This window comes from Lissotriton helveticus, chromosome 1_1 (genome assembly GCF_964261635.1).
Source record: "Lissotriton helveticus chromosome 1_1, aLisHel1.1, whole genome shotgun sequence".
Classification (NCBI taxonomy): Eukaryota; Metazoa; Chordata; class Amphibia; order Caudata; family Salamandridae; genus Lissotriton; species Lissotriton helveticus.
Window position 1 is genome coordinate 1,080,353,000 of NC_136057.1, and position 13,874 is coordinate 1,080,366,873.

The 13,874-nt window shown below is 48.3% G+C and overlaps 1 protein-coding gene across 1 annotated transcript in view; it reads right to left on the reverse strand.

Annotated features, from left to right (window-relative positions):
* The window catches only part of LOC144821249 (protein NEDD1-like), a 478,128-nt gene that overhangs the window by 313,436 nt on the left and 150,818 nt on the right, over window positions 1-13,874 (reverse strand). The window contains exon 6 of the mRNA XM_078678026.1: window positions 5,494-5,720. Coding sequence (XP_078534152.1) covers window positions 5,494-5,720 — 227 coding nt within the window. The remainder of the gene's footprint in view (window positions 1-5,493; window positions 5,721-13,874) is intronic.

Genomic DNA, 13,874 nt, shown 5'->3' on the forward strand with positions numbered 1-13,874 from the left:
GTGTATTAGGGAGGGTGAGATATAAGCAGCCGCGGGCCGTGGAGGGAGTTACGGTGAGGCAGGGAGGCGGGGAGGGGGAGAAGCAGGGTGGAGCCCTCTCCACCCTGCCCCTCCCCCTCCCCGCCTCCCTGCCCCACCGTAACTCCCTCCACGGCCCGCGGCTGCTTATAAGTGTTGCTAACTCTTATTCATTTACAGCATGTTAACATACTATCACCATTCGCTTTTTATGTACTAGTAACTATGCTGGTAATTTTGCTACTGATAATATGTGTACTTGTATTCTCCACCCTGCTTCTCCCCCTCCCCGCCTCCCTGCCTCACCGTAACTCCCTCCACGGCCCGCGGCTGCTTATAAGTGTTGCTAACTCTTATTCATTTACAGCATGTTAACATACTATCACCATTCGCTTTTTATGTACTAGAAACTATGCTGGTAATTTTGCTACTGATAATATGTGTACTTGTATTATCTAAGATACTACGCCTGAGAAGACGGCATTAGTAAATAAACATTTCAAATACACATGTGTTCTTCTTAACTCCATGTTCTGGTTTCTAAGAAATATATAACGACCGACTGTTCATGAGTTCCACGTATCCTGAGGTACTATAAGTTCATATTCTGGATTGTCTAAACATTGAGAGTTTGTTATATCCAATGTGACACTGTACCTAGCTTGCTAAGGGGTTTTTGATTACTAACGTGAGTTTTGGGACACCCTAATTCGCCGAGGTTCCAATCCTCTGTCCACAGTTCTGTGTGAGAACAGAAACCCTGCGACAGGGGCACCCCCGACCCTTGCTGGAACTTCATCACACTTGCGATACAACTCCAGCAATGCGCCACCTTTACGGCACAGATACATCACGCATCTGTGCTGTTTTTGCCCCATGATGCGCCGCATTGTAAATGCAGCACACCATAGGTGACGGAACAGCGGCACAGAATGACTAACACATCCCTGGTGATGCGCCAGTCATCATAAATCTATCCCTATGCTTCTTATCTTGTTAGAGATGAACCGCCATATGTATCATCAAAGTTTTTTGCATTTCCTAAATAGCGAACTTTAAGGAATAAATAGCGATTCTTTACCATTCCTAGTTTGCGATTAGCTATTTGCTAATTACAAATTACCCATTCATTTCCTTCATTTCCATAGGGCGGTTGGACTCACTTTTAGCTCGAACGGCTGAATGGATTTCCACGAAACTTGGCAAAATTGTAGGGACTGGTAGCCCGATGTGCCTTTGCTATGTCTCAAGATATATGCTCCAGTGGTTTTTACGAAAATTAACTTTGAAAAATATATATTGGGCTACATTGGCCTATATATATGTTGGAGCCCAAATGTAGCCCAATGTAGCCCAATGAAGCCCAATGTAGCCCAAAGATGGCCGCCAGAGACAAAAAAAACAAATGTAGCCCAAATATCAGCCAGATGTAGCCCAACTATAGCCCAGTGACAGAATGACCAATCAGCTTCGCAAACCTCCGTTACGCGAAGCGGAGCGCTGTTACAGATATATATCTTTTTTTGAACGTTAATTTCTCAAAATCCACTGGAGCACATATATTGAGACCTAGGCAAAGGCACATCGGGCTACCAGTCCCTAATATTTTGCCAAGTTTCGTGCAAATCCATTCAGCCGTTCGATTATTATTATTATTAATTTTTTTTGCCCCGCGGGGCCCTTTTAAAACCTCCACATCAAACCTAGGGGGTCAGCCAGGATCTACTATGCCCCCTTATAGTTATTTCCCCCTTTGTTTTGGCCTCCTCTTGTCTCTCGATCCTACCGAGAGACAAGATGGCGGCCGCTACGGACTTTTTGGAATGTTGACAGACGCCAGAGAACCAATCAGCTTCGCTTCACAAAGCTCCGTTGCGCGAAAAGTACGCGTCCTGGGACGCTGCCAGGTCCGCTGTTACAGATATATATCTTTTTTAAACGTTAATTTCTCAAAATCCACTGGAGCACATATATTGAGACCTACAAAAGGCACATCGGGCTACCAGTCCCTACAATTTTGCCAAGTTTCGTGCAAATCCATTCAGCCGTTCGGGCTAAAAGTGAGGCCAACCGCCCTATGGAAAACTCAATGTTAAAAACACGTTTTGGGACCCCCCTTTTTTCTCGGCCCCCCCTTGACGAACCCCCCCCAAATTTTCAAGGGCTGCTCAGAAACATAATGTGCCATTTTCCTGAAAATTTCAGCCAATTCCGTCCACAAACGCCAAAGTTATTAGACATAGAATTTTCAAAAATCCCATAGAGAAAAAATCCTAACTATATATATATACCTACTGGCGACCGCCAGTAGGAATATATATATATATATATATATATATATATATATATATATATATATATATATATATATATATATATATATATATAGATAGATAGATAGATAGATAGATAGATAGATAGATCCTTCACTGGAAAAAACATAGGTTTCAGCCACGTTATAGTTAGGAATTAGCATTTAAATTCACTGAAAAAACCATAGGTTTCATACATGTTAGTTAGCTGGACATTTCACTCATACAAAACCATTGAAATTCCCCCGTTATAGTTAGTTCAGCTAACTATAACTTGCGCGCCCGCAATGCACTGTTGATGACGTCATATATTACATCACTCATGACATGGTCAGTGACATCACTCATGACATCACTGATGACATCTCAAATGACATCACTGATGACATCATCCTTGTGAAAGAGTGGCAGACCTCATCTCACCGTTATATAACCTTTAATACACACATTCAAAAATAGAAACAAAAATTTTCAATAAAATGGAGATACCAATACCAGTTACAACACCTATTCTGTAATTCCAACATCTACATAGACATCCACTCATTCACCAACAGTTCTCAATAGCCACTCATACATGTACTCACTCATCATATGTACACATACACCTATACATCCTGTTACACACCAATACTCATCCATAGATTTACTCACACACATACTCACACATGCAAATAAACATCCATTTACTTGCATATACAGCTATACACACACCACTACACTTACTTCTACAGAAACGTACACATACTTACTCTCTTAAACAATCTCTTATAGAAACACATACTTATTTATACAGGAACTCTTCCAATCTCTCACTCTCACATATACTCACTTATATACATCAATACCCACATACACTAGTTCAAAACATATGTAGTCACTCATAAATATACTATTGAGACAGTCATTCACTCACTAACGCATCCATACACACACTCATCAACCCATACAGTCCTGCACACATGCTGTCTTCAACATCCAAACAGTGAGTCAGTCATTCATGCATCTATGCGCGAAGTAATATCCCCCACCGAACCATACAGACACTCATACGAATACTCAAAAAACCAACTAATAACCCATATAGATACTCATGTAGCTACTCACCAACCCATGCATCCACTTATAGACAAAGTGAGACACTGATACAGATATTTACATATTTCAACATTACTCGCTAATACATTTATTCACTAAGATACACTTAATAAGTCAGTTATGCAATCATTTTTACAAAAAAAACATTCATTTAGACATTTATTTACCCATTTATTCTTCCATCAACCTTTAGATATACATATATAAAACATATTTATTTTTCAGAAAGACACACATTCACAAGGATGATGTCATCAGTGATGTCATTTGAGATGTCATCAGTGATGTCATGAGTGATGTCACTGACCATGTCATGAGTGATGTAATATGTGACATCATCAGCAGTGCGTTGCGGGCACGCGAGTTATAGTTAGCTGAACTAACTATAACAGGGGTATTTCAATGGTTTCGTATGAGTGAACTAGAACATGTGTGAAACCTATGGTTTTTTCAATAAATATATATATATATTTATTTTTATTTATTTATTTATTTAAGCTTGTATCGCGCACAGCTACCCACAATGGGTTTCCCGGCGCCAGGGATAGACTGTAGAAGAAAAAGGGAGTGTCACCTTAACTTGAGGCCTCAGCCGACTATTGATCACGCTTAGTAAAGAGCAGGGTCTTCAGAGCCTTACGGAAGCGGAATAAGTTGGTCTCAGATTTTAATGCCAATGGGAGGGAGTTCCAATATTTAGGACCCAGAGTGGAAAAGGAGCGGCCTCCCATTTTTGTCAGCTTCCATCTTGGTACTGTGAAATTGCCAGTGTCCGATGACCTTAGTGAGCGCAGGGGTCTGTAGGGCTTTACCAGCCCCTGAACATATACTGGGGCGCTACCCTGCTTAGCCTTGAACATGTAGCAGAGTGCCTTAAATTTAACCCGTTCTGGGATGCTCAGCCAATGGAGGTCGTGCAAGGCGGCAGTGGCTGAGGAGCGTCTGGGGACGTTTTTTAACAGGCGCGCGGCCGCATTTTGCACCACCTGCAGCACATGTATAGTGGTTTTATCTGCACCCAAGTAAAGAATGTTGCCATAGTCCAGGCGTGATGTTACAAGTGCCTGGACCACAGTTCTGCGAGAGGAAAGGGGGAGCATCCACAAAATCTTGTGAAGCCACCGCAAAATTGAAAAGCAGATAGCTGAGACCTTAGTAGCCTGTTGTCTCATGGTTAGCCTGTCGTCAATAATGACACCCAGGTTACGAACTGCAGTAGAAGGTGTAGGCGCATTTCCCAGTTCGATGGGCCAGTGGCGGGGACCCCATAGATGTTTGTTCTGTCCCAGAATGACCACCTCGGTCTTCTCCCCATTCAGTTTGAGACAATTTCTCCGCATCCAATCGGCCACAAGGGTGAGGCCCGACTTGAGTGCGGAGATGTTGTTTATGTCACTCCCTGATAAGGAGAAGACGATCTGGGTGTCATCTGCGTAGGAAAACAGGGTTAACCCAGCTTGTTCGACTTCTCACACACACACACACACACACACACACTCATATATATATATATATATATTCTCAAGGTACATACATGTGGAGGTAGATATGGAAAATGTAGAACTACTTATCTGTCAATATTTTATTTTCAATATTTTTTTCCTCAGTATTGTATCCCATTGATATTCTGGTGTTGATATTCACAGTGAACACCCTGCATGCATGTACTTAACCAAACAAACTTTAATATGGACTAGTTTTATAATGCATTATATCTATATTAGATTTCCTCTTGATATTAATAAAATGCATTACTTGTCTTATTGCTAGGTTAGCCAGTGCAACTCACCTTTCTACCCCAGAAGCATCGTCATAATACCAGAATTCAAACCTGTGAGTAAGTGTTAAACACAGTTATCTACAACAGGTGCACACATACTTGGAAGCATTCTGCCCGATTTATAAAAAGTCCTAGCTAATTAGAATAGCTTCATTGTATGAACAATAATGCAAACATATTTTGAGAGACATGGGAACCTAAATTCATTGCAGTTCCCACGGAGGCATTCACAACAGAACAACATTCCATAATAAGTTTATTGGCCTTATCGTACAGAATACTTACTCCTTTTTTGTAGTGTCATAGAAACATATTCTTTTATCTGAACCGACTGAAACAAGCAGGTGGTCATGAATGGGAGAAAAACAAATATGTGCAGCAGAAGCCTTGTGTGCATCCTCGAATGTATGGGAGCAGTCCTGAGTATTTACATCCCACAAGGTCACAGTCCCACAGCCGGACACACTGCCAAGTAAATGCTTCTTCCGTTTGTATTGCAAATGTCGAATAGGCTGTAAAGAAGGATACACGTCAACAGAACGCATTTACTTTGTTTTCTTATTTCAAATTTGTGCCAGCATGTGAGTATCAACATGGTTTTAAAACAAAGCGAAAACTTAATTAAAATGCCAGCTGCCATTTTTTAGGTCTTGCCTTCGCAGCGCGCATGCGCTGCAAGGCAAAAATACCTTTTCCAGTCACTTTGGCTTTTCAGTCAAGCACGTGCATGCGTTCCATTGCCATCAATGGCAACACCTGCACGTCAGGAGATTCACTCGCGGGAGCCCGCGCCACCATCTGGTAGCAATTATCGCTCCCGCGAGTGAATCGCGCCCGCCCCCCTCCTCTCCTCCCCACCGCGCGTGTTTGTGCTTGTTTTTTTGCAGCGCGCTATACGTGCTTTCACTTTTACTATGGAACAAGACGCACCCTATCAAGCTGTTTAACACTCTCCCTTCCCACTTTATTTCATACACTGCGCCCCTGCCACACTTTATCACACAGCATGGCCGGCTGAGGGACGCTTTCACTTTATTTCAGCCCCGCTTTCTTTTGTGCATACACTGTGCCCCCACCATGCTTTATCCCACAGCTTAGCCGGGTGCTTTCACTTTATGTCAATGATTTAAATGATTTTGTTAGATACATATAACGCGGTGCGCTCAATCTTAAAAGCATGGCTGGGCGTCTTTATTTTTAATTGGTCCCACGCCATACGCAGCTGGCATTGGAGGCTTGAAAGGGAGAGCGGGCAAGTACATCAGTCCTCTCTGGCGTGTTGCTCTCCTCCTTCGCACTACCCATACTCTGTCCCTGGAGCTGCTAGAATTCCCACAAACTGCCCAGCCGCAGCCCTTGTTTTGTTTTAATTGGGCCTGCACCATAGGTAGCAGGCACAGGAAGTTGCCTGACACCATCTGGTGTACTTCCTGAAATGTGAGACAGCCTCCTTACTGTTGCCAACACTGCTTGGAGTCCTCTCCATGAGGACGAGGTGGGTGAACTGCGCCTGCCATTTCCGTTGTGTGTAAAACTAATACGACGGACAAGCAACTTATTTTTCTATTTATTTACTTTTGTAATAATGGCGACACACCGCACTGCGTGCCCCATTACTACAAGAGTAACCAAAAGTTGTTTGGCCACTGTATTACTTTTACACACAACAGAATTGGATCTCTTCCCAGCGCAGCTATTAAACTAGCATTCTCCAACTTGGAAACCTCTTAAATCGTAATCCCCACACACATCCTGCATATAGCATTAATTGTCAGGTAGAACTTCAAATGTTAACAACTTGCACACATAATTAATTGTACTTGTTAAGCCCATCCCCTGGTGACTCAGCAAAGATAGGTTGTATGTCTAAAAGGCCGTTGGTGCACCCCCCTGTTGCTTGGCCCCACTGCCCACCAAGTTCAACCTTCACACCCGACCTCCCTGCTGGTAAGCATCCCGTGATTTGCTTGTTTTTCATGGCTCCTTTAGGAATTTCCCCCCAGCATGATAAAGATGACAGCATAAATAGTTGCAATTGAAAGTGGTGTTATCACATACTTTTTTTGAGAGCAGAAATTAAAACACGTTGAGAAATGTCGGAAGCGGGTCTGAAAGGGAAGCTTCCACTTTTTATACAGGGGGTTTTGTGGAAGGTAAGTGGCACCGAGAGATTTACGATGCTTCTCTGTGCGACGCAGTGTTCAAACCTTTGTCTCACCCTCCTCTCCCCCCTCCAGCCGCGCCAGTGCTTCGTGCAGCACCCACCCACATTCCAGCTGCACCTCTCCTTCCACTGCAGTGCCCTCCCGCGACTCATCCAGTGTCTTGACAGCTCTGTTTTGGAAGCAAATCGCTCTTAATATCTGCCAGACGTAATGCTCAGGTTAATCCAATAGAGCCGTACCGGGGGATGCCAGGCAAGCTGAGTGTGGTGGGGGCTCGACAGTATGGTTGACCAGAGGCAGCACCCCGCCCCCTCAAGTGCTGGATGTTTTGTGAAATTAGCCCAGACCTTTTGGCAAATAAGTAACTGGGCAACGACCTCTGCACGCCTAGCATCCCCGCGTGTTAAAAAGTAACTGAAATGTAGCTTGTTTTTGACATTTTTGGAAGTAAACATAGACTTCCGGTCTGTGGGTAACAGCAAGAGTGCCACGGCGCCAGCCCAGTTCTCCTGGCAACTGGTGGGTGGTAAAATACAGCACTGATCAGGGTTCGCAGGGCCCCTCTGGAAACTGGGAGTCGGGGGAACTGCACCTGCTGCACCATTGTTAACCAGCCCCCTGAGTCCTATCACTTTACCGTTGGTTACCTCAGAATAAATATCCTTCCTTCCGTCATTGACAAAACCGCATTTTTACCGTATTTTCCGAGTTGTGATAAATGAAAGGCACGCACGCTCACCACGTACGTAAATTTAAGCCCATGTTTTCGCAGTCCTGACAGGTTTGCGCTTGCCCGAGGCCATGCAGTGGCCATCAGGAGGGCGGGCTCCTAGTCATGGAGGGCTGCCCCCGCCCACCTTGTGGCCAGCCACTCCTCGCCTGGGCAGGTATCGCCCAGTAGGAGGTAGGCGGGTTGCTGACGCACGTCCGGGGTGGCTAGGAGGAGCCTCAGGGGGTATATGACTCCCTTGCACCATTGTGGAGGCCTCTTTGCCGCTCCGGACGTCGCGCGACAGCGTCGGGACACTCTTTTGACGGGACACTCTAACGGTGAGTGAGGCCTACGGGCCTTACCCCCCCTCCGCCTACTCCCGACCTGTGGAGGTGCGAGTCATGGCTAGGCGGCCCGCTTAGCGTCGGGCCGCTGTGGAGGTGGGGGTTGCGACTCCGCTTGGTATTATTCCCGCACTCTCCCTTCGGGGTGCGGGCGTGTCCGGGGAGCCCCACGTGCTGGTGGGTCTGTCCGCGGGGGTATTGGATTCCCGTCTCCCCAGCCCCACAACCCCCTCCCCCACCCTCCCGCTCATCCCCGGTTTCGCATCGGGGCCACACGGAGGGGAAAGTGGTTTGCCGACGGTGTGGGTGCGAGGGGCAAGGCGGTGGTAGGTTGTTTTGAGCACATCTAATGTTCGGCACGGGCCCTGAGCTGAACGTTTTGTATCCTCGTTCACTCGGGCAGGGTTGGAATTGGGGGATGGCTGCGGTTTTCGTAATCAATGCCCCCCCCCTCAGTGCCCATGTTCGAGCCAAAAATGCAGAGCTCTCTGTATGTGAACGTTCCATTCATGTTTTCGAATTTGGCGCATCTTATGGCCTCGGCCCGGGCCCCGAGCTGGACGTTTTCACGTCGTTCCCTCGGGCCGGGTTGGGATCGTGTATGGCTTTGGATTCGTCCTTAGCGCCCCCCCCCCCCCATGCGACCACGGCGAGCAAATGCGCTGAGCTCTCCAGTATTACGCTGCAGTGTTGCAATTAAAAAACACATGCGGTGATAGCGTGTGGTATCTCAGATGCTTCATCCTTTGTGTCTTGGTAATTTGTGTCAAGGGTTACCGCATTCAATTTTGTGCGCCGGCTATCATGCGAACGCAGAGAAACGTTTTCATAGTAAAATATTGCTGTTGATGGGGGGGGATATGTGAGGGATCAGACATTTTGATCTGCGAATTGGGGAAAGGCTGCTCCGCAATAAGCACGTTATTGTGTATACAGGTTTCAATCATATATGCTATCGCTCATTCAATTGTTACGTATCATGCGTATGGGCGGTATTCTTGTACGGGGAGGATATGTAGGAGGCGTGTAGATTCCGAGGATTGTTTGAGAAGGCATAACGTTGGTTCCCGAGGTGGGCGGCACTCGTGGCTGGGGTAGACATGTTATGAGTACTGTATCGTGTTGTCATGCTTTTGGATGCCAAAGTTAAGGATGTTTCCAAATGCAAGTTCTATGTCATGCCTTAGAATGCCGATATGACCCAACGAGTGTCTTATGCCATGTTTAATGCCGAAAATTGAATGTCTTGCTCAAACGATTGTATTCATTTTCTCGTGTTACGATGGTATTCTCCTCCTCGGTGCACGTGGCCTGCAGCTGTGAAGGACGGGCTCAACGGCACGGCCGGGGTACCCTGCAGCGGGTCGAGTCATGGCTATGTTGCTGCTTCAATGTTTTCGCCTCCGTGTCCAATATTTCTATGCGATAGGTTTAGCATAGGGTGTACTATTGGTTATATTGCCTCGGGTAGAAGTGGGTATCTGGCGTTGGGTTGCAGGAAGCAGCCGGGGCCGGAAAGTAAGGTAGCTGGTCGCGTGGGTCGGCTACAGAGGCATTATGCGTTGCTCCAGGTCCTCTTTGATGAGTCAACGGTGGGGGCCGAATTTCTAAATGTGTCTTTTCCTCCGATTGCAGGCCTTACTCGCATCCCACCTTTCCACACTCCCCGGTGCCGCGTGGTCCTCGCAGCTTCAGCTACTTTTGTGAGGTATGTATCCGATACGCTGGGGCTGGTTCAGGTAGGAGACATGCGGGTGGTAACCTGCTGGAAGTGCAAGGCCTTCCTTTGCGGGGGCTGGGTCCAGGGTAGCCATATTGGCAGCTGCCCTCGCGCCCCTTTACAACGTTGCGCCCCTGCTTCGGGGCGTGTGGCCCGGGTACATGTATCGGTTTATCAGGCAGTAGTGGGTATTGTTGCCAACACCTCATTCCTAATAGTGCCATTGCTTTTTCGGTGCTGTGGGTCTCACGCAGTTGTAGTAGCTTGTGTGGCATCATCTTAATTGTGCCTTTTCTCCCCGGTTACAGACTTCGCTCGCATCATTTAGCCAATTGCGCACGCCCGGCGCCGCGCGGATTCAAGCTACCTCAACACCCCCTGTTGGGGAGGTATGTATACTGGTGAAGCTGGAGGGGGCAGGTTCTCGAGGGAGCCCTGTATTGGTACCTGTTGGTATCAGGGGTGTGGGCATGTCGGTGTGCTGGACAGATTTACAGTTCCTCTTCACAATATAAGGCACGGTCTGTTAATCTCGCCTACTTATGGTATCATCTCTTGATGATTGTTTTAATTTCAGTCGTGTGTGAAAGTGCTCAACCAGATATTCCCACAATGTTTCTTGTTAGTAGGCTTCTTCCCAACAGATAGCACCGCGTCTGGCCTAGGGTCGTTCCATGATCACGTGTAGGTGGCCTGTACTGTTTGCTCAGCGTTCAGTTCTTGGTCTTTGGCTCACGGTGATTTTTCTTTCAGGGGAAGAACCAAAAGATAACATGGAAGGTCAGGGGTCCCCTCCGCTTTTCACACAGACGTCTCAGGTTGATGACTCGGGGATAGGACCCTCCCAGGATGCCCAGATGAAGGCGCTATTGGACATGATCAAGGCTAATGGGGTGGCGTGGGCCAGTGAACTTTTGTCGGCCAACCCCCCCAAAAACCCCGGGGTTGCCCCCGCCTCCAGTGCCCCAGAAATAGACATTGTGGAGGATTCTGGCACAGTGAGGCCCAAGCGTGTGAGGAAACCGACAGTGAAAGATTTCCCAGCGGATCCCCCCCCCCCCCCCAAGACCAGGGCGGCCGAACCCGTCAGAAATATTATTGTGCACGCCCCAGTCTCTCCCCCAGCGGTGCCCTGGGCTAGCACCCCCCCACCCCCTCGCCCAGTGGCTGCAGCTGCGGAATTTGCCACCCGGGAGGATTTGGGTAAGCTCACGGACACCCTAGCTGTTTTTATGTCTGAGGTTAGAGCGGGTTTGCTTGCCGCTCCTTTGCGGTCTATGCCTCCGGTGCCCCCCCGGGTGGTGGAGCCTGCGGTTGTTGTTCCCCTTCCTTTGCCGGAGGAGGCAGCTGATGCTCGTGTGTGGGGTGGGTCCCCTGTCCTAGGGGGGGGGGACAGCTGCGCAGCGCCTGCTGGCCTTCTTGTTAAGGTGGCTTCCCAGTCGGATACTGCGCTACCTACCTCCGCTACCACTCCTATCCCTGCCCAAGTGCTGCTTCACACTTCCCCAGCGTACTTAGCTGCACCTGCACTCGCGCCTGTTTCTGCACTTGCCCCCGTTGCGGCCCCCACGTCACCTGCGCCCATAGCGGTACCTGCGCTCCCAGCTGTTACAACGCCTGTCCCGGGAGCGGCCCCCACGCCGCCAGCAGTGCTGATGACCATGGCTCCCTTATTGTCTGGCAAATGCTCCCTCGCTTGGCAGATCCCACAAGCAGCGAAGGAAGGTATTTGGCGCAGAGAATTTATCAACATTTTTTCTCTCCTGATGGTGGGGGCCCATGGTGTTGACATTAGGAAAATGGGTTCTAAGGATGAGGAAAAGAAAGCTCGTTTCCAGTCTTGGCCTGAGAAAACGATCAAGAACTGGAGACAGGCTTTCTCAATTTTGGCTGCAGTTATCACGGAGCGCTTCCCAGAACAGGCCCAGGGTTTATTTCAATACGCCAGTGTCATTACTGACGAAGCGGAATCCTCTACTGGCATGGGGTGGTAATTGTACGACTGTGAATTTTGCAAGAAAATGTCTGTGTCCCCAGAGTTGGATTGGGACCAGGTAGAGGTTAGACTCCGGATGCAGCATATGGGGAAGGGAAAATCCGAAGCCGTGAGCAAAGCCAGTCTACAAGTTAAGGCGGAAGCAAGTAAAGGGTCTTCTGGGGAAAAAGGTAACTTCAGGCAGTCCTTTCGAGGGGGCAGAGGCGGAGGGGGGTTCAATAGACAGGTCTACAAGAAGGGCTCCCATGCAACATGCAGATTGTTTAATGCGGGTAATTGCACCTGGGGTAAGGAGTGCAGGTTTGCACACTCCTGCAGTAAATGTGGTGCAGCCCATCCTGGATCGAATTGTGACAAACGTGATGCCGCGACCAGCGCTTCTGGCAAAGACAAATAAGACCCCTTACAGAGTACTGCCGCCTAGAGACCCTCCTTCCACGTTCCCCCCCCCCCCAGCATTCTCCCCTGCCTGCCCACCCTGATCACATTGCTTCTGTTGTCTCCGGCGGAGACTCCACCCTCCTTCATTCTAAGGGCCCGTCTCCTGTCATTATCCAGAACTTGTTGGCCTTGCTGCGGTCCTACCCCAATGAGAAAGACAGGAATGTTTTGACTGTCGGTTTTCTAGAAGGTTTCAGGATCCCTTACCAGGGTCCCAGGGTCAATAGGGACGCAGAGAATCAGAAGTCTGTTAGGGAACTCCCTGAGATCGTAGACAAGAAAATCTGCAAGGAAGTGTCTTTGGGGAGGGTGGCGGGCCCGTTCAAGTCCCCCCCTGCCTGATTTCGTGGTGTCCCCGCTGGGTGTGGTCCCCAAAAAGGAGCCGGGGGCTTACAGATTAATTCACAACCTTTCCTTCCCAGAGGGCAATTCTGTGAACTCTTGGATACCAGAGGGGGCCTGTTCTGTCTCCTACTGCTCCCTGGACATGGCTATTGACCTAGTAAGGAGAGCGGGGGAGGGGGCCTGGCTTGCAAAGGCGGACATTGAGGCAGCATTCCGTTTATTGCCCGTGCACCCGGACAGCCAGCATCTGCTGGGCTTCAAGTGGAATGGGGAGTACTATGTTGACAAGTGCATGCCAATGGGGTACGCCATATCATGCGCTTTCTTTGAGGCTTTCAGCACTTTCATACAATGGGCCCTCTCCGCGAAGTACGGTGTCACGGCGGTGTCACATTACCTCGATGACTTCCTTTTCATTGGAAGGGAGGGTACGCAGGAATGTCAGGAGGGTTTGAATTGCTTCATTGACTTGGCTAGCCACTTGGGGGTGCCTTTGGCGCATGGCAAGACTGAGGGTCCGGCACAGGTCCTGACTTTCCTGGGCAAAGAGTTGGACACACTTACAGGTGTGTCTCGACTCCCGGCCGAGAAGGTACTGGGATTGAAACGGGACATTCAAGACTTGCTGGGAAGGGACAAAGCACCGCTAGGGGTCATACAAAGTCTTCTAGGCAAACTGAATTTTAAAGCTAGAGTCATCCCAGTGGGTCGCGTGTTTGCAAGGCGGTTAGCTAGGGCCACTGCGAAAGTCACCAAACGCCACCACTTTGTAAAACTGTCTCCAGGCCTAAAGAAAGACTTATTGATGTGGGATGAATTTCTGTCAGACTTCAACGGGACGGTTATATGGAGGTCCCCGTGGGTGGAGAGCCCCGAAATCAGTATGTTCACCGATGCCTCCGGGCGAGAGGGTTTCGGGGCAATTCTGGGGGAGCTGTGGTGC